The sequence below is a fragment of the Gordionus sp. m RMFG-2023 genome, chromosome 1 (genome assembly GCF_954871325.1).
Source record: "Gordionus sp. m RMFG-2023 chromosome 1, tfGorSpeb1-WG-v2, whole genome shotgun sequence".
NCBI classification, from domain to species: Eukaryota; Metazoa; Nematomorpha; class Gordioida; order Chordodea; family Parachordodidae; genus Gordionus; species Gordionus sp. m RMFG-2023.
The window spans coordinates 56,764,253-56,785,176 of record NC_088775.1 but is presented as its reverse complement, the minus strand read 5'-3'; the positions used below and the strand labels follow the sequence as shown (position 1 = coordinate 56,785,176).

General features: G+C 26.0%; 1 protein-coding gene across 4 annotated transcripts in view; it reads right to left on the bottom strand.

Moving 5' to 3' along the window:
- Window positions 1-20,924, bottom strand: part of LOC135931495 (uncharacterized) — a 142,650-nt gene that overhangs the window by 79,301 nt on the left and 42,425 nt on the right. For 3 of the 4 annotated variants that reach the window (XM_065468648.1, XM_065468649.1, XM_065468650.1), the window contains exon 3: window positions 13,343-13,487. In XM_065468648.1, coding sequence (XP_065324720.1) covers window positions 13,343-13,487 — 145 coding nt within the window. Of the gene's footprint in view, window positions 1-13,342; window positions 13,488-13,635; window positions 13,674-20,924 lie in introns of those variants that run through there. The other variant, XM_065468651.1, reaches the window with a different exon arrangement.

Sequence of the window (20,924 nt, the reverse complement as noted above, 5' to 3'; positions counted from 1 at the left end):
TAAATACAGCCTCAAGTACATATTTTTAAATTTAAAATACGATTATAACTTATATTTTTAGCAAATTTAAAGACATGTTACTAAATCACATTCTCACTTGAGAGTGGAAAAAAAAAACACATTCGTGAGTAGGGGTAAGAAAATTAGTCCCACACTAAAATACTCAACTAAACAAATTGATATTGAGGTATATAATAAAAAGCAAAATATCCTTTAACAAAATAGAATGTAAATATTTCAGAGATATCTTCTCATTATATTTAAAAATGAGAGGATATGGTGTCGACAAACGGGTACCCGTTATGTAAAGGATTTATATGAGAAATCAAAAATAAACTTATTAAAAACAGCTAAATAGCAAAATAAGCTTAACATCAGACATTTGGACGGGAATAAATTCTTTATTTTATTGTTCAAAAACCATTCATTATATAGATCAGGATTGGAAAATGATATCCCTCCTAGATCTTATAGATAAAGCCTTCACATAAGGGCCTAGAAATATCCGAATCTATTCAAACCTCTCTTGAATCTTTCCAAATTCAAGAAAAAATTATGTCTATTACTCACGATAATGCCAAAAATATGGTATCAACATCACGTATAATGAATAAAACTTATAAAGAGATGTATGGTTCATCTTTATATAGCCATAAGAAATAATAAATAAATTTGTTAAAAAACTGCATGTCTCCAAAATATAAGCAAGAGTATATAGACATAACTGGCGATACACGCATTCCACTAGATGTTATAACAAGATGGAATTCTAAATTCCAATAATATCCTCTAATAACAAAGTAATAAAGTTAATTTTTATGTTTAATATTTTTTTCAAAGAATTTAGAAGAAGTAAATATATTAGGGAAAAAAAACAGCCAACAAGATGGCCTGTTATTGATAAATAACGAAGAATCAACATTTTTAAAAGATGTAGAGGAGTTTTTAAAACCTTTTTACAAAATTACCTTAGAAGCATCATCAGCTGCCAATACAACCATTGGTTCTGCGGTATTATTCATAACTTGAATTGAAAATATCTTAAATCAATATATTACTGACATACCATATTTAAAAATACAGCGGGGGTGATGTTAAAAAATGTGTAAAATATATTAAACATATGACATCAGTATCTAATTTCATATTAAGTATATTGAATCCTAAAACTAAGCAAAAATTTTTACCTAAATTCATAAATAAATCCGACTTTTTTGATCAATTTAAAACTTTATATATGAAATATATCTCATTATCAAAGTCGTCAGCCTCTGAAAATGATATATTGGATATCGACATTACATAATATTCTAAAAAAGTAAATATATTAATATATACATATATGTTTAATATATTATTTAGGGCTGCGTTACAATTAAAGGATCCATTGATAGACGAAATATCATTATATTTAAAAGAAGATGTAGCAAAAACAACAAATATATTAGGAATATATATACACATTTATCGTTAATGATCAAAGATTTCTTAGCGCAAAAAACAAAGTGTTGCTAGCGAAAAGATCTTTAGCTAGGCAGTGGAATGCATAACAAAAAAGGGAAGTAAAATGCCATCCCGTATCCCTAAATTTTTGGGAAGTTGATTTTGAATAAATTATGTATTTATTTTTAAAATTATGTATATCGCAGTATTATTATAATGTACCTTATTAATTATATAATTATTTTTTACACAAAAAAAACACAAATAATCTTTATATTTTTTTAATAAATAGAATTTAAATATAATTCGTTTATTAATAATCGCCATAAAATTATGTGTTGATTTTTTTATTGTCGTTTTAAGTTATATATTTAACTCGTCTACTTGATAAGTCTAATTTTTTTAAATATTCTTAGATCAAAAATAAATTTTTATTTCTGAATTTTATTATGAATTAATTTACTAAAATATTTTTAATATCCATTTTCATAAAAAATAAATTTTTCTTTTTTACATTAGAATTGAGGTTGCAATAAAAAAACTAGAAAATTCAAAGGAGTTTTATCAGCTACTTAATTATATTTCTTTACTTTAGTAAAGGTGGGACCATAACCTTGAAGCAATGTTTATGCATTGATTGATGGGACATAGAACTTTTAAAACGATATTATGTTTTTTTTCTTTCTATATTTTTTGTATGATAAACGCGCATTTTAAATAATAATATATTTCTATTATGTGTACGTTTATAAACTAATAAATTGAATTAATTTAAGTGTGTTTTCCTTAATTTTCTTTATATAAGTAGTTATTAAATCAATAAATTTATTTATAGGTAAAATAAATGGAGAATTTATAGTTAATGTTAGTGTTGTTAATCGACTAAATTTAGTCGATTAACTAATAGTTTTAGTAGAAAAATTCGACTAAAAACTTCAGCAACTAAATTATTCTACGACTAATTAGTCGACTAAAAGGACTAATTAGTAGATTAAAAGGACTAATTAGTCGACTATAACGACTAATATAGTCGACTAAAACGACTAATATAGTCGACTAAAACGACTAAGAACTAATTAAGTCGACTAAAAGAACTAATTAAATCGACTAAATTAAGTCATAATCGTTATTTTTAACTTTTTTTAAATTTTTTAGATAAAAATATATGTTGTAAGATGTAAAAATAAAATTTCAGTGAAGATGTACCATCATAGAAAAATAAAAATTATCAAAATCGTTATTTTTGAAAAGTAAATAGGTAAAAATTTATATATTGTAAATGTGTTAAAATAAAATTTCAGTGAAGCTGTACCATGGAAGAGTGACAATTGTCATAATCGTTATTTTTTAACTTTTTTTAAATTTTTTTAAAGTAAATAGGTAAAAATAAATATTGTAAAGATGTTAAAATAAAATTTCAGTGAAGATATACCATATAAAAGTGACAATTGTCATAATCGTTATTTGTGAACTTTTTTGAATTTTTTTAAAACAAACAGGTAAAAATATATATTGTAAAGATGTTAAAATAAAATTTCAGTGAAGATGTACCATAGAAAAGTGACAATAGTCATAATCGTTATTTTTGAACTTTTTTGAATTTTTTAAAATAAAACTGGTAAATATATATAAGATATTAAAATAAAATTTCAGTGAAGATGTACCATAGAAAAGTGACAATTGTCATAATCGTTATTTTTTAACTTTTTTAAATTTTTAAGTAATTAGGTAAAAATATATATTGTAAAGATGTTAAAATAAAATTTCAGTGAAGATGTACCATAGAAAAGTGACAATTGTCATAATCGTTATTTTTTAACTTTTTTAAAGTAATTAGGTAAAAATATATATTGTAAAGATGTTAAAATAAAATTTCAGTGAAGATTTATCATAGAAAAGTGACAATTGTCATAATCATTATTTTTTAACTTTTTTGAATTTTTTTAAAGTAAATAGGTAAAAATATATATTATAAAGATGTTAAAATAAAATTTCAGAGATGAACCATAGAAAAGTGACAATTGTCATAATCGTTATTTTTTAACTTTTTTTAAAGTAATTAGGTAAAAATATATATTGTAAAGATGTTAAAATAAAATTTCAGTGAAGATGTACCATAGAAGTGACAATTGTCATAATCGTTATTTTTGAACTTTTTTGAATTTTTTCAAAGCAAATAGGTAAAAATATATATTGTAAAGATGTTAAAATAAAATTTCAGTGAAGTTTTACCATAGAAAAGTGACAATTGTCATAATCGTTATTTTTTAACTTTTTTTAAAGTAAATAGGTAAAAATATATATTGTAAGGATATTAAAATAAAATTTCAGAGAAGATGTACCATTCTCCGAATACTACGGTGCCCCCTTGGCCGATTACATAATCCATCAAAGAAAGGGGAACAAAAAGGATAATTCAGAATTAAAATCTAAAATTATACAGATACTAGAACATAATAATGGATTGACGATAAATAGTAGAAAATTTACCACCTCAGCTCAAAATGAGTGATTCGGGAATATCTAGATGCCTTAAATCAATGGGATGGAGCAGGAAAAGGGTTGGAAAAGAACCCGATAAACGAAATTCCCCAGATGTTATAAATATTCGTAAATAATATTGCTTAAATATGATGAAAGTGCCATTTCAAAATATATTCTATTTAGATGAAACAGGCTTCAATTCCCACCTCATTTCCCACTATGGATGGGCACCTCTGGGTAAGAGGCCATCCGTCAAACTCCCTCCTTCAAAGGGGAAAAACGTATCGGTTTTATGCACCATAGGAATTAATGGTTTCAAAAAATACATGATTATAGACAGAGCATCTACATCAATAAAATTCAAAACTTACCTGGATGAATTATCATCCATTTTATCGTTGAATTTGCTAATAATAATGGATAATTCTCCCATTTACCGAGCTCATATAATAACAGATAACTATCAAAATATAGTATATCACCCTATTCCCCTGAATTAAACCCCTTGAGAATTTTTTTGGTGTTTTGAAAAATCAGTATCGTTCTATATATCCCAAACCCAATAACAGAATTCATATAATTGAGGCAATTACTAGCCTTTTAATTAATTTCACTAATTTCCATTTCACAGCCTTCTATTCACATACGATACGAATCGAAGATGGAATCCCATCTATTCCTTTGAACAATTAATTTAATAAATTATTACACTAGATTATTATATAATATAGATATATATTTTCGTTATATTATGTACAATACAAATAGAAAAATAAATATTTTTTGATCTTTTATTATGTAAATAAAATATACATTAAATAAAGATTTCACAAGTCATTTTCGAAACTTTTTATCGGGATAATATTATATTTTATTTATTTTGTTATTTTTGTATAATTTTTATTTTTTTAATATTAATTTAATTGTTTATATTTTTTATAATAATTTTTCTCCAAGATAAAAAAATAAATAACTTAAAATATTTTTATTCTTATAATTATCGTGTAGCTGGCACCAAAAGGGAGGGGAATAATTTTATTTTTTTGGATATAAAATTCATTGTTTTTTAAATAATTTTTTTTTTACCAAGGCGGGGGTAGGGTAGGGTGTATTTTTATTTTAATTTAAGAAAAGATATTAAATAAGAACAGAAAATTACAATCATTCATAAATAACTGCCTCCGAATCATTAACGGAATCTTCTACCCGAGAGTAATATCCAACAATAATCTATTGGAAGGTATCAAAACACACCCCAATAAACATTACCTTAAAAAAACAGCGCATTCAATTCCTCGCCCACATCATAAGGAACTCAGAACATAATCTAGTTCATGATGCAATTAAATGGCTATATACTTATAAAAAAAAAAGAATACACTAAATATAAATTTCTATGGTACTATAAAACAATAAAAGATGTTATGGAACTTAACTTAAACATGAAGCAATTCATCAAACTAAATAATTGCAAAAACTCTATCAAAAACTTTTCCGTATTAAGGATAGATATCTGAAATAAATTGGTATGTACTTTATATTTTAAATAACAAAATTTTTTTAAACTTAAAATCAGCCACAACCCACCCTTAAAGTAATTAACTTACGCAGCAGTTCTTGGGCATAGGCTCTTTATCTCTGCCCCGCTCTTTCTCTTGGAGCCTATGGACGACTAAGTGCGTACAAGTACGTGAGGCTTGCCCACAAACGTGTAGAGGGCTCCTCACATTTTTTACTATCGTACCCAAATTAATTTCGTTTTTCCAATTAGATGGAAGTGAGGAATACCTAGCGTAGCTCTGTTGTTTACTCAATGGTTAGAGGGCATATGCGCTATATTTCACATATCACGTAATTTAAAGATTAATTTTAAGAATAGTATCGTAATTGTAAAATTTTATATCATGATTTAAATCAGAGACCATTAAAGGTATTATTTGCAAGGTCCTGCCGGGATTTTTTAAAAAAAAATTGGATTTGGGTTGGGTGGGGCCGAATATGTTTTAAGAAAATTCGGGCCGGGTAGGGTGGGCCTTAAAAAATTTTTTATATAAATTTATCAATTTTATGTTTAATTTTTTATGTAAAATATAAATATAGATACCATATAATAAATATCGTTTAATTAGAGAAATTATATAAATCAATTTCTGTATTTAAATTAATTCGAGCGGGGTCGGTAAATTTTTTTAAAAAAAATTTCGTTCCTTCCGGGGTAAACTTTTTTAAAAATATTTCGGGCCGGGCCGATGAAAAATTAGGCCCGAAGCAGATCACTAATTATAAGCTTTTATTTGAATATATTGTTATACAATATTATAACCTTCTTATAGCAATTATATTGAAATCAATATAATTGCAAAATATTAGAAGTTAAATTACATAATTATAAAATAGTATAGGTGAGACTAGGGTTAGGTAATCCCCGGGGCTTGATCTCATTTTAAAATTAAATAAACCAGAAGGTTAAAATTTTATCCTAATATGGTTTTCATTAATAAATGATTGCTAAAAATTTTATTTAGAAATAAAATTTTGTGAAATTTTCAAAAGATTTTTACATGACAGAATTTTAATTTTTAATAAAATATATAATAATTTATATCATTTTAAAATTAAATAAACCAGAAGGTTAAAATTTTATCCTAATATGGTTTTCATTAATAAATGATTGCTAAAAATTTTATTTAGAAATAAAATTTTGTGAAATTTTCAAAAGATTTTTACATGACAGAATTTTAATTTTTAATAAAATATATAATAATTTATATATTTTAAATTTTATTGAAAAGTTTATAAACTCTTCTATAATTTGAATAAGTTTTATGAGTGTTTATGAAATCTAAATATTATTTCAATCATGATTTGTCAATTTAGAGCTAGCGAGGTTTGCTAAACCACACACGTCAATTATGGCAGTTAGTAAAAACGGGCGTAGGCAAAAATGTTGAAAAATAAATATTATGAAAATTGTCATTTTTCTATGGTATATCTTCACTGAAATTTTATTTTAACATCTTTACAATACATATTTTTAGCTATTTGTTTTAAAAAAATTCAAAAATGTTAAAAAATAACGATTATGACAATTGTCACTCTTCTATGGTAAATCTTCACTTAAATTTTATTTTAACATCTTTACAATATATAATTTTTTACATATTTACTTTAAAAAAGTTAAAAAATAACGATTATAACAATTGTCACTTTTCTATGGTACACCTTCACTGAAATTTTATTTTAAAATCTTTACAATATATATTCTTACCTATTTACTTTAAAAAAATTCAAAAAAGTTCAAAAATAACGATTATGACAATTGTGACTTTTCTGTGGTATCTTCACTAAAATTTTAACTTAACATGTTTACAATATATATTTTTACCTATTTGCTTTGAAAAAATTCAAAAAAGTTGAAAAATAACGATTATGACAATTGTCACTTTTCTATGGTACATCTTCACTGAAATTTTATTTTAACATCTTTACAATATATATTTTTACCTATTTACTTTAAAAAAATTCAAAAAAGTTAAAAAATAATGATTATGACAATTGTCACTTTTCTATGGTAAATCTTCACCGAAATTTTATTTTAACATCTTTATAGAATATATATTTTTACCTATTTGCTTTGAAAATATTCAAAAAAGTTCAAAAATAACGATTATGACAATTGTTATTTTTCTATGGTAAATCTTCACATAAATTTTAACTTAATATGTTTACAATATATATTTTTACCTATATGCTGACTAAATAGATCAACTTAGTCGACTAAATTATAAATTAGTTGTTTTAGTCGACTATATTAGTCGTTTTTTAGTCGACTAAATTAGTCGTTTTAGTCGACTATATTAGTCGTTTTAGTCAACTAAATTAGTCGTTTTAGTCAACTAAATTAGTCGTTTTAGTCGACTAATAGACTAATTTAGTCGCTAAAGTTTTTAGTTGCATGACTACGACAGAACTCGACTAATTAACAACACTAGTTAATGTTATAAGTGATATTCAATCATGGAGAAAGAAAGAATGTGAAATGATATTATAAATAATTTTTATAGGCTTTTTGTTTTGCCCCCGCCTTTTTAAACAAAACCATGCTTATAATATTTAAATATGCCCATAGAATTCAGTTTCAACGCAACATCTCTACAAAATTTCATAATTTAGAAAGCATAAAAAAAATATTCGATTTAAATTATGATCAAAATATTTATGATAATATAAAATTATTATTTATCATGGGAAAATAATGAATCCATATTTTCTGGGTTTCCTATTTGTTTTTAATACCTTCCTGTAATAGAATTGCCAATATTTTTCTAACTAATTTTGATAGTATTACAAATCATTTTATTGTCGTTTCCACAAAGGTAGGATATCGGTTAATTATATCCTCTTCCTCAAGTGAGATCTTTAAATAAATAAATAAGTGAAACCATTAATATTTTTTTTAAATAAGTATTGATGCTATATATTTTAAAATAAACTATAAAGCCCGAATTCTTTCTAATACTAATCAATCTCCTTACTTTAAAATTTTAATGTTTTGTAATGTAATTAAAAGTGTGATCTCCTCACTATCAACCTCATCCACCCTTCTGTTGTGATTTAACCTTAACGTGGATGCTACCTATTTCAAACATTGCTTTTAAAATTTTATAATTGAATTTTCTTTGCTTTTGGGAAAACGGCTAAAATCATACTTTTATCCACGTCGATGTTATATTCTTACATGAAACTCAAATCTAACAAGTTTTTTTTAATCTCACTAACTTCTCCCAACGATAACATCCAAACAGTTATTGGTACTTTAGTATTAAAATGTTAAAATTTTATGAAACATAAATTTTAAATAACAAATAGAAGTTAAAATTTTTAACCGGTATGCTTGCACATTTTAATATGATTTAGCTAGCTCGCTTAATTAGATGGATGGGCGTGGGTTAAAAACTAAATTCAAACGATTATGAAAATTGTCACTTTTCTATGGTACATTTTCATTTAAATTTTAATTTAGCGTGTTTACAACTTATAATTTCACCCTGTTGCTTCAAAAAAATTAAAAAAAGATTAAAAATAACGATTATAACAATTGTCACTTTTCTATGGTACATTCTCATTTAAATTTTAAATTAACATGTTTACAACAATTTTCCCCTGTTGCTTCAAAAAAGATTAAAAATAACGATTATGACAATTGTCACTTTATTTTTGTTCATCTCCTCTGAAATCTAAAGTAGTCGGAAGAACTAGACTAATTAACGATTATACAGTGATGCAGGTTCGGTTATCAAAAATTTGATTTAGTCAACTAAATTAATCGATTAAGCCAACTAAAAGGGTCACTTTAGTCGACTAATTTAGTGGCTAAAGATTTTAGTCGAATTTTTCGACTATAACTATTAGTTAGTGGTCTGTTAGTCGGCTAAATCGAATTGTTGACTATAACTATTAGTTAGTCGTATGTTAGTCGACTAAATTCGATTAACATCACTAAATATAACTATAAGTATCCTGGTAATAATTTATTTTAGATTGTTGTTTTTCATAGGTTTATTAAATTATTATGATTATTATAATAGATATAAAGTAAAAATCATTAAATATTATATATTATATGCATAGATATAAAATAGTTAATATATTTTAAAATTTATTTATTTTTAATGTGATTATTTAAAATTTCGCTATTTTTTTTATTTATCAAAGGTTATATATTTCAATAGTTGAACATTTAAAGTATTATATATTTATATATTTTATAAATAATTACATTATATATATATATATATAAGTATTTATATATTATAAATTAATAAGAATTTTTTTTTTTTTTAATAAATAAAAATAATTTTTTATACTTAAAAATAATAATTTTAAAAATGGCTAATATTGTTAAAAAATATATGGTTTTATTTAAATTTTTCAAAAATAAAATTTAAAAAAAATATATATTCATATAGTTTTAAATGAACGTGAAATCGTTCCTTTTTTATTTCGAATGTGAAGGTTGAACGTGTACGCAATCGATTTTTGTCAACATTTTGAACTCGTTCGATTTTTTTAGAAATATTAACATCACTATAAGGTGAATTATTTATATTATATTTGTATATTATTTTTGTTAAAAAGAGTTAGAGGTGCCATTTAGACCTATGCAAAGAATATCAATATCTAAAAGAGCAAAGAAAACCAGCAAACTCCACGACCATAAAAATATGATTCAACCCGCATATCAGTTTCATTTAATGCCATTAAAATATTTTTATAAAAAAAAGAAAATGTATAACCAATAATTACACAAAATAAAATTAACAAGTTGATATGTGCATTTGTTGTATAAGGTTTACACCTTCTGAGCCTAGTTGAACAACCTATGTGATGTCTATGATGCTTATAAAGTCATGTTAAAAATAAATAACACACCAATCATAAAGCAGTAAACACTCGTTGGCGGTCATCATATTACCAATTAATGTAACAAAAAAAGCAAAAGTTAAAAGGCTAAATAAATTGGATACAAAAATAACAGGATATAATGGAAGAACAATAATGGTAATAAGTACAGTTTAAGTTAATGTAAATTAAGAAAGTAAGGTTCAACTACTGGAAGCATTTATGGTCCAACGATAAAATCACTTCAAGGAAGAACATGAATTAAAGTTTTTGGGTAATTAAAAAAAATTGTGAATTTGATAGATGTGGCAATAAAAAAAAATAATAATACGTTGCGAATTTAAGCTTAGGAATAAACCTGTGATGAGATCTTACATTCTACTATTTTTAAAACAAGATGCTTTGCCTAAAATTATACCTCCAAGATTACATACTCGAGAATTGATATAAATAAAAAAGGTTACAGAAATGGATTAATGATAAAATAATAAAGCTTATATAAAACGAAAGCTGGAGTATATAAAAGTGATAGCTCACTCAGACTTTGCGCCGACTTTAAAAATTCTATAATCCTGCTTTATAAGATTTCAAATATCCTATACCAAGTATTAACGAATTTCTAAATTACCAAAAGGGAAGAAATTTATTAAAATTGAGTTTTAAAAAACCATTTTATTTAAAATCTGCTTCAGCTATAATCAGCAAGCTATGGATCAAAATTTTGGTGACATGAAAGATGTCATATTTTAGATTGATGACTTTTATAACTGGAGATAATGATGAGACACATTTAAACAATATTAAAAAAGTCTTCGACAGAATTACGAAGTATGGTCTAATACTTGCCAAAAGTATATTTTTAAAAATAAGAAATTCAATTCTTGGGTTATGTCATTGATTTTAAGGTATACATCCTAATAGAGACATAATAAAAACTATTACTAACATTCTAGACCAAAAACTTAAGAACTATACATTTTAGGCATGGCAAGCTATTATCGTAAGTTTTTAAATAATTTGCAGACATAGCAGATCCATAGCGCAATATTTATTTATATTTACATTATATTTTACATTTGAGAAATAAAATTCATCTACAAAATATGATGATGAGAAAGAAAACTACAAGATGAAGCTGAACCAAGAATATTATGATGAAAAACAATTTGAGATTGATGATGAACAAACAACGACAACCCAAACTTTCGAGAATTTTCAACATTTATGTATTCATTTATAATTTACTTGTTTCAATTTTATACTATTTTTTTTACTTTCCATTTCTTTTATATTTTTAATATTATTTTCATTTTGTATATAAAAAAAGGAATAAAAATATATTTAAGCTTTTAATTATTAACTAGTTCTCAATAAATTTATAATATGGCAGCGTGAAAGTTTGAATATAAAATATCATAAAAAGAAGAATGCCTGGAGCACATTCATTTGATAAAATTGCGGTTATTAAGAGAAGTCAGAGCATAGGATTTTTGATAAACTAATTGCTATTATTACGAATAATGCCTCCAATTTTGGTCATTTACTGAATATGGTGCAAAATTAAATGCTATTGACAATTATTTTGTATGATAGCCTATTATAATTTAATGAGAATTTTTTAAATGTTTATTTTTAGATGAAATAAAAAAATCCCCAGGCACATCACGTGTGCCTGGCACATTTAATCATTGATTGCCACCAAAGATAATCTTTCTGCAATATCAAACTCAAGAAATTTTGGAAAGATTCAATTTACTATAGAGTAATGGGAAAATGTAAAAAATTATAGAATGCATGTGGAAGGCCCAAATCATAAAATATAAGTGAAATACATAACCAGGCGGAATAGCTTATATGAAAATATTACTTCGCTGCTAAAATATAAATCACATTTAAATTTATTATTTAAAACAATTGATTGTCCTATTTTAGAAGTGGATGAAGTGAGCCCTGTAGCAATTGCATTAGACAAACTATAGAGAGTAGTATATTTTATGGAGAATAGTGCCCATACTATTTCTGGTTAAATAGGACTTAGGTAAACTTAAAAATTTGAGTTTTCAATAAAAGCTGTCCAAGATGGTATGGGTAAAAGATTTGGGAAATTTTTTTCCAATGATGAATATATTGAGCCTTTTTTGGCATCATTATCAAACCTATATTTTAAGAACTTGTGGATTAAGTCAGATGATAAAAAAAAAATTTTTTTAAATATATAATTAAAGAAGTCCTAAATGTAGTATATAATCAAGCTCAAATTAAACACCAATAGAATAAACATCTAATAAAGAAAATGATGATTATTTTTTTTAGTGAAGCAAATGTTAATGAGTTAAATAATACAAGTAACATTGAGCTGAAGGTTTTATAAATTATCTTAAAAACGGTCGAACTACTTTAGAAATGTTTAATTATTATCCTTTCATTAAGGAACCTTTTTAATATATTACTGCAATACCTTCATCTGCTCAAGTTGAAAGATTATTCAGTTCTGGCACATTGTTAAATACTCCAAAACGGCTAATGATTAATGATAAATTATTCGAGAAATTGATACTTTGATTTAATAAATTTTAAATACTCTAAATTAATATTTCAACTCCTATTAAAAATCCTAGTCTCCTTCCCTGTCTATTCTATGAGTGTGCTAAAACTAATATTAAAATGCCTGATTAGTATAATAAAAATGGCATTAAATATTTTATTAATTATTGTAAGTATTTATATTATATGTATAGGTTATGTTCTTCATCAATAAATAATAAAAAATGTATGTAAATTTAACTAGTTTTAATTGGTAATGTAATGATAATTTTATAAAAAATATCGTGTATTTATGATACTCTCATTTAGTAAAAGATACAAATATCTTCTATCTTGCATATTTTGATATTTTAAATAAGATATTTGCATCTGTATTTAAGATACATTTTTTATAAAGAATCTGTATCTAGACTTTTTCCGGAGGATCTGCCCAACTCTGACTAGGTGTAATATATAAATAAATTTATACCTTAAGCATAGTATTTTCCAAATCAGCGTCATTATCATTTTTTTCTACATCTTCCGAAGGTTTTGAATTCCAATTTATGTTAGAACTAACTTTGCGAAAGGGTTTAAATACATTATCAAGGATACCACCCCCGTCTTTGAACGAACTAATTTTTTGGTAAATATAATATCTTAAATTTTACTTTGTGATGATAATATAAAAAGATATAATTATAAATTGTTGATAGACGAATATTTTATAATGTAAAAGCAGCTGATTAAATATTTGATTATAAGAATCAATAAATACGATACCGGAGGGATTAATTTGTAAAAAAATATTAGTGTCTAAGAATGTTATACTAAAAAAAATTTATATTAAAAAAATTTTCTCGAATTGAGCAGTTAGTAAAGAATCTTGAATATATTATCAATAATAACTTGTATATAAAGGCTAAAAAATATAAGTCTAACCATATCCATATCTGTTTTGGTAAAATGAAACAGATGGAGATATTAAAAAAATTGTTAGTTTAACATATATTACTTATGGAGATAACCCTAGCCAACGTCAGGCCTTATCTCGTATATAAATATATACTGGTAGGGTCTCGTACTTCGTATTTATAACTCTTGACTAGTATATATTTGAAAAAATAAATACTGATATCCAGTGTTGTTAAAGAGCACCGCTCTAAGAACTACATTTTAAAAACATTAAGCTCCTCTATTTTTCACAAAGTAGGAGCTGGCTCTTTTTTGGGATGGAACGAAAAAGCGGTGCTCCCGGAAAAGCGGTGCTCCCCCGCTCCTTTAATTTTATTGTATAATTATTTAAAGAATAATCTTAATATATTTGATGAATACAATAAAAATAATATATGGTGAATTTCATGAGAAATCAACAAAGAAAACACGATTTTCAACGCGACTCCCTCAGATTTTGATAAAATTTTTTAGCCTCCAATTCCAAACAGTAGCTGAGATATAGGCCTCTAAATGTCGAAAAATGAGGCATCATTTGGGGTAAAATACACGCTCTTTATATTAGATATCTTTTTTATATAGCTTAATGGTAGGCCTTTAAAGTAACATAATGCTATATAAATATTCCCGGAAATGATCATAAAATCATTCAGCCTATTTTTTCTCTCAAATTATATTTATATAGATGAGGATTAATAAATAAATTTTGCGAATTTCAAGTTGGGCCGAGGTCAGGCTTAGGGCAGCAAACTAATGTCTACTACAAATATTCATAATAAATATTTGATATTAATCAATAGGTATATAAGTCAAAAGCTATCACATATTTAATATTTAAAAGAATCGTTGTTGTCTACTATTTTATTCAGGTGCCATTTTATTGTGAGAATTTATTTTACTAACTCTAAAATTTTGCTTCCTTCCTACGCAATCCACATAATGGTTAAATCACATACTCGAAAGAACCTCTTCGCTCCACCACTACAAAACCTTCTAACTCCCGTCAACTCGGGCGCAGGCCTGTCAGTGGAAGAAACCATTATTGAAAATCTTCCACCACCTATAGCAGATCATATGGCCAACATGATGGCGGCGATTGCCAAGTTGACCTTAAGAATTAATGTCATAACCGCAACACCGGTGCCGCCACCACCGTTACTACCACTACCTAACTAAGCAATACCACCACACCGGAGCTGCCGCCTCAGACAGTGCCAGGCCTTGGCCTCGAGCGCATCCAGGACCTCTATCAGAACCACAAACCCGCGCCCAGCATCTTTCACCTTCCGACACCAATTGATATAATGAAAGATGGCATTCAGCATAGGAAGAGGCAGCGCCTCTACACCCAGAGCACGATTAGCTAACCCTTCCACGCTTATCTTCCCCCCTATCACCCGCGAATAATAAGTTGATGCTCCAAAAATTATGGAAAGGCCAACAGTCCAATCTCAAAGAGCGCACGTGTAAGGCCAATGGCCGTGATAGACATGAGCTCAAGCATATTCGCAAAATCGTCAAAATAATGCGTGAAAAGGCAGATAGTTATTTGTGATGCCATCAAAGAGTGAGTACGAAAGCTAGTCATGGCAATATACTGGATGGCCCGCGACTAAAGTTCCAAACTCAATTCATGGTTTCAGAGGAAGTAAAAATCGTAACAGGCAGGTCCTTTCGTAAAGCCCTGCTGGCTTCCTGGGCTACCTCAACGTACCGCTAGAAGTTATATAAGAATATTCCCAATTCTAATCGAGCGTCTTGGGTATAATAAATGAAAGCCTAGTAAAAATTTTAAAAAAATATGAGGGGGGGGGGGGGGTGAAACTCATGTTGATTTTTATGGAATTTACAATATATTTATTAAAATTTATGAAACTATTTAAATATATTAATTGATGAACTTATTATTATTTTCATTTTTTATTCTCGCTAAATATATGAAGATTTTTGATGTGTGATTATATACTGAACCTGATTAGCAGAGTACAAAGTTATTATTTTCTACCATAACTTTCTCGCTTTGCCTGCCACAATTTAGTGAACTCAGATGAAGCTTTAGAAAATAGAATATTTAAAATTATAACCCAAACTCATTTCAAAAGTGTAATGGGATAAACAAAATATGTCCATAAATCTGGGTGCTAATATAATAAAAAATTATGAAAATATTTAATATGTCCAAAAACTACAATATGGAATTCATATTATGAATATCTTAGTATCGTTAGATAAAATATTAAGCGAAAAATTGTATGATTATGGCGTTTTTAACTTCAATTATTTAGGTTCAGATAAAAATTAAGTGATTTTGCAGATTTAGAATTTTGCCAATTAAAATCTATTGTATGCGGCATTGATTATAGATTTACAATTTTTACAAATAAATTATATATTTTTAGATAACTTTATTGCAAATTTTCAACTGATAATAAATAACAATATCATTGCGGTATTCATCCTGCTTTAAGCAGGGATCAAAATAGAGAAAAAATTAAATAATTAATTTTATAAGAAAACAAATTTCTAACATAAAATACTTACAATTACACCGAAAATACCCCCCAACGACAAAAGATTTTTTGTATTCAATCAAATTGATTATAAAGAATAAGACAAATTTTTTTTAACAAAACAAAAATAAATTTATTTGATAATTATAGCGTTCTTTTTATTGAATTAAATAATTTTTTTAAAAAAATAATAGGATATATTAAAAATTAAATAATATGTAACGACAACCTCGTCATAAATATATCAACAAAATTCTCCTAGCTGCGCTTAAAAAGTTAATATCCCATCCACCCTTGAACCATTGGGCCCTTCAAATGAAAACGCCATACCCCGATGGTATATCCCTCATTCCCTGGACTAATGATCTCCCGCTTTATCGAGATTATAATTGTGTCGCTTTTGTAGCAAAGTTTAACCTCTCATTTTCTGCAATCGAAAAGGCACAAATACGCTGGTCTCACCAACATTGTGTTCAAACCATTCGTTACCAATACATTAGGCGTGTTCGGAAGTGAGGCCCTCAATTTCATTAAAACCATAGGGAAAAATGAGATAGATCTCAAAGACCCCAATGAAGGATTTAACCTTCGTCAACAGATTTTTCTCGAAATTTGCCAGCCCAATTTTTTAAGCATTCACTCTTCTCTACGATGATATGTACCTTTTTTTTAAATTTTTTTATAGTTCTTTTTAATGTTTTTCTTCATAGAATATATACATATTTTTTATATTTAATTTTTAATATATCCTTTGTTTTTACTATAATGTTTTAAAAATATTTTTCTAAATACAATAATACCTCTAGTGCTCCTGTAAAGTGCTGGTTTAGTATCACTAAACAGGTTTTAGGCGATAGGTGTGGACTGTGCTCCTCTTTTAAAAAATTTGGATCGGGAGCTCTTTTAAAAACTTAAATGCGAGAGCTAGCTCCTTTTGAAATGGTAAGAGGGTTAGGTCCTTTTAAAAAGGAAGGTTAACAACTCTGCTGATATCTAATATATTAACTGGATGACATTTAGGCCTTATGAAACTTCAGAAATTCAAAGAATATTGTTTGATGATATAATCTATTAGTGATAAATAAACAAATATAAACCAATTTAAATCATTATTTTATTCAAATATATAATATTCTCTTTGTTGGATGGCAATTTAAGATGTGCCAACAAACTAACCCAAATAGCCTATATCAAACTTTGTCTCATGTGAATATCTTTTATTTTCACCAAATAAATAATTTTTCAGTATAGGGCTATTTAATGATCAGTGTGTCTTGAAAGTAGGTATAATTTAAATTATGTATTAAACAGTCCCGAGTAAATTTAAACCTCTTCATTTAAAGTAATCAAAATAAAAAGATCTTGACGAATAGTAACTTATAAATGTAGCGTTGCTATGACATTACAAAAATTAACAAAAAAATTCTTATGGGCATCATAGAAAGGGTTTAACAACTTCAAAAAAAGTAATATAATTATTTAATTATCATTATTTAAATCATTCCTGGAACCTTCAGTGATTTACAATTAGGTTCCAGTTGGGATGTACCGATATTTTTTAGCGAATCGGATCGGGCCGATATTTCACCCATTTTAAAATATCGGTTATCGGCCAATATTTTAAAATTTTCCGACCCGATCCGATATTAAATGGCGTCTTTAACAAAAATAAAATGTTATAGAATTTTTTTAAAAAATAATATCTAAAATCATTTATTTTTATAAATAAAATCGAAATCCATTTTTATGTATATTTTTTTAATAATAATAATTAATTAATAATCATTCTGCCATATTGTTAATTTTTTTGTGCATAAGTGTGCGATAATCTCTTCCGAATCTGTTTTTATTGAAGCTGGTGATATTGACAGTTGCCATTTAGCAGGCTGATCTCTGATAAATTGGAAATTCTGGTATTTCTAAAAAGAAATCTTCGATATATTAATGTTAAATATTATTTTAAATATTTTTTTCAAATTTCATAATATATTTGTTTATTACTTATTATGTATTATTACTTAAAAATATTTTATATACTTTTAGATTTGAAAATGAATTGAATATAAACTATAACTGATCATTATAATATATTTAAATGACATAAATTATGGTATAGTTAGATTAAAGATATTATACTAATAAAAGTATATTAAAAATTAAAACTATTGGTATCTTTACAGAATACAAAATTAGATATGATATCGGATCGATAATCGGCCGATATCAATTTAATATCGGAAATATCGGATCGAATCGGCATACAAAAATTGGTAATGATAATTACTGTAAGGACAGTGGTAAGCCAGATTTATCCATAGGGGGGGGGGGTAAAAAAAATTGGGGGCCTTCGCCCTTGAACTCCCTTTTTTCCGGCCTTTGGCCGGGTCCTAAAAATGATATATAATATTAATCTTTCAATAGTTAACTACATATTATCCTTGTTAAAGTTGGCTAAATAATTGGAAATACTAATTCTAAAATATACCAATATTTTGTGCTTTATTAGTGTCTAACCATTTAAGTAGCCAGCATAAATAAAAAAATATATTAATAACAAAATTTTGGCCAAATTTAGATTAATAGAGACTGAAATGATTATTCTGAAAATTTTACCAATGTTTAGTGTTCAATTGTAAATTAATTCAATCCATTCGGTGAAAAAAATCGCCCCTCAAACCTCCCATTTTTTATGATCACTCAATATTTATTTTATGTTATAATTATTTTAATTAAATTTTTGCATATAACAAAATTTTACAGAGAATTTCATTATAGATTTTATTTATTATTATGATACTTCATATATATAACATCCCTTTATTTAACTATGTATTTATTTTAATAATAATATACAATAAAATAAATTTCAAAATGTATAAATTTTATACAGATTATTATATTAAAAAAAATATAATTACAATAAAATATAAGTAATTCATGTTGCACATAACGGTATTTAAAAAAAATATAATAAATATACAAATGATTATATTACAAAAAAATAACTCTTATTGCAAATGCAATACTTTTATTAAAAATAGTATAATATAAAAAATTAAATGTTATTGTTGAACAATTAGATATAAAATTAAACATTTTTTTATTAGACTAATTTTAAATGTAAATATTTATTTACAAAGACTATAGTTGGGTAAAATCGGCTTAGCCTAGCCGATTTTTTCTATTTTGTTTGGCTAAGGCTAAACTTTAGCCTATTTTGAGCCTTAATTTTTTTTGGCTAAGGCTAAACCTAAGCCGATTTCTTTTGGCTAAGGCTAAGCCAGAGACGATTAATATTAGCTAAAACTAAGTCTGAGTCCATTTATTTTGGCTAAGGTTAAGCCTGTTGTTTTTTGGCTAAGCCTGTGCCGATTTATTTTGGCATAGGCTGAGCTTAAGCTGATTTTGATTGGCGGATAATTCCATAATTTTGCATATTGAGAGAATATTAGTAGGAACTAGGGCTATTCGGCGTTTTTGTCAAAACCATCATAAGCCTGAAAATAATTGTTGTATTTGAATTTATAAAATACTATGAGATAGTCCAGCAAACATTTACCTAAAGTTATACATTAATAAATATTTTTAATATTTTATTGATTCTAGTAAAAGTTAATTTTTTCCCCAACAAGCCCCAAACCCGGGGTTTGTAGATTCCATTGATTTATTAAGTCTCTTACATAGATGATTATAATTATTATTCTTCTATTTTTTATGGGGTATGTTTTATTGGTATAATACATTATTTACATCTAAATAATTCATATAAAATCAAAATTGACATTTTATTAATTTTAAAAAATGTAAGTTTTTAATTTTTTTTTAAATTTTTTTTCTAATTATAATGATTATCATATAGAATTAATTTAAAGCTATAATAGTGCCAATGAATACTTATTATATCATATTTTAAGCATAATTTAATAGATTCAGCTAGCCCTGATTCTAAAGCCCCTAGTTATTAATATGATTAATCCTTTCCAACGCGAAAAAAACATGTTGATAATTTTTTCTTTTTACTGTAGTAAAAAGTTTTATTTTTATCTATAAATATAATATAATTTAAATTTTTCAAAAATATTTTTAAAAAAATAAATGGTTCATATAGATACAACCACCCCCCTCCCCATCCAAATCTGGAAGCATATAAATTTTTAAATAAGATTAGATGAAGGGGAACATTGCATTGATTAGACCTCCATCTTATTAAATCTATTGTAATCGTCAAAATCATCAGGTGTCGTCATATAAATTCCCGGAACACCCTTGAGTAAAAAAATGGATAAAATAATTTTAAAAAAAAATTATTCAACGCTGGGCGATAAAATAATATGATAAAATTTTAAAAATAAAAATAGATTTTTTCTTGTCCCAAAATATAAATCCTGATTTGTGTTTGTTTATGATAGATAATTTTTTAGCTAATCTTGGACAACTTTCATGGATAAATTTTATATCTTAAAAGTTTCGCGAATTTAAAGTGATTTATAGCAGGGACCTGGAGAGCGCTTTTTTTTATATTTTTTAAACAAAATTTTTATGAACCTAGTCATCAAATTCTAATTTTCTTGGCCGAGGTGTTTATGAATAATTATGATAATATTTTAG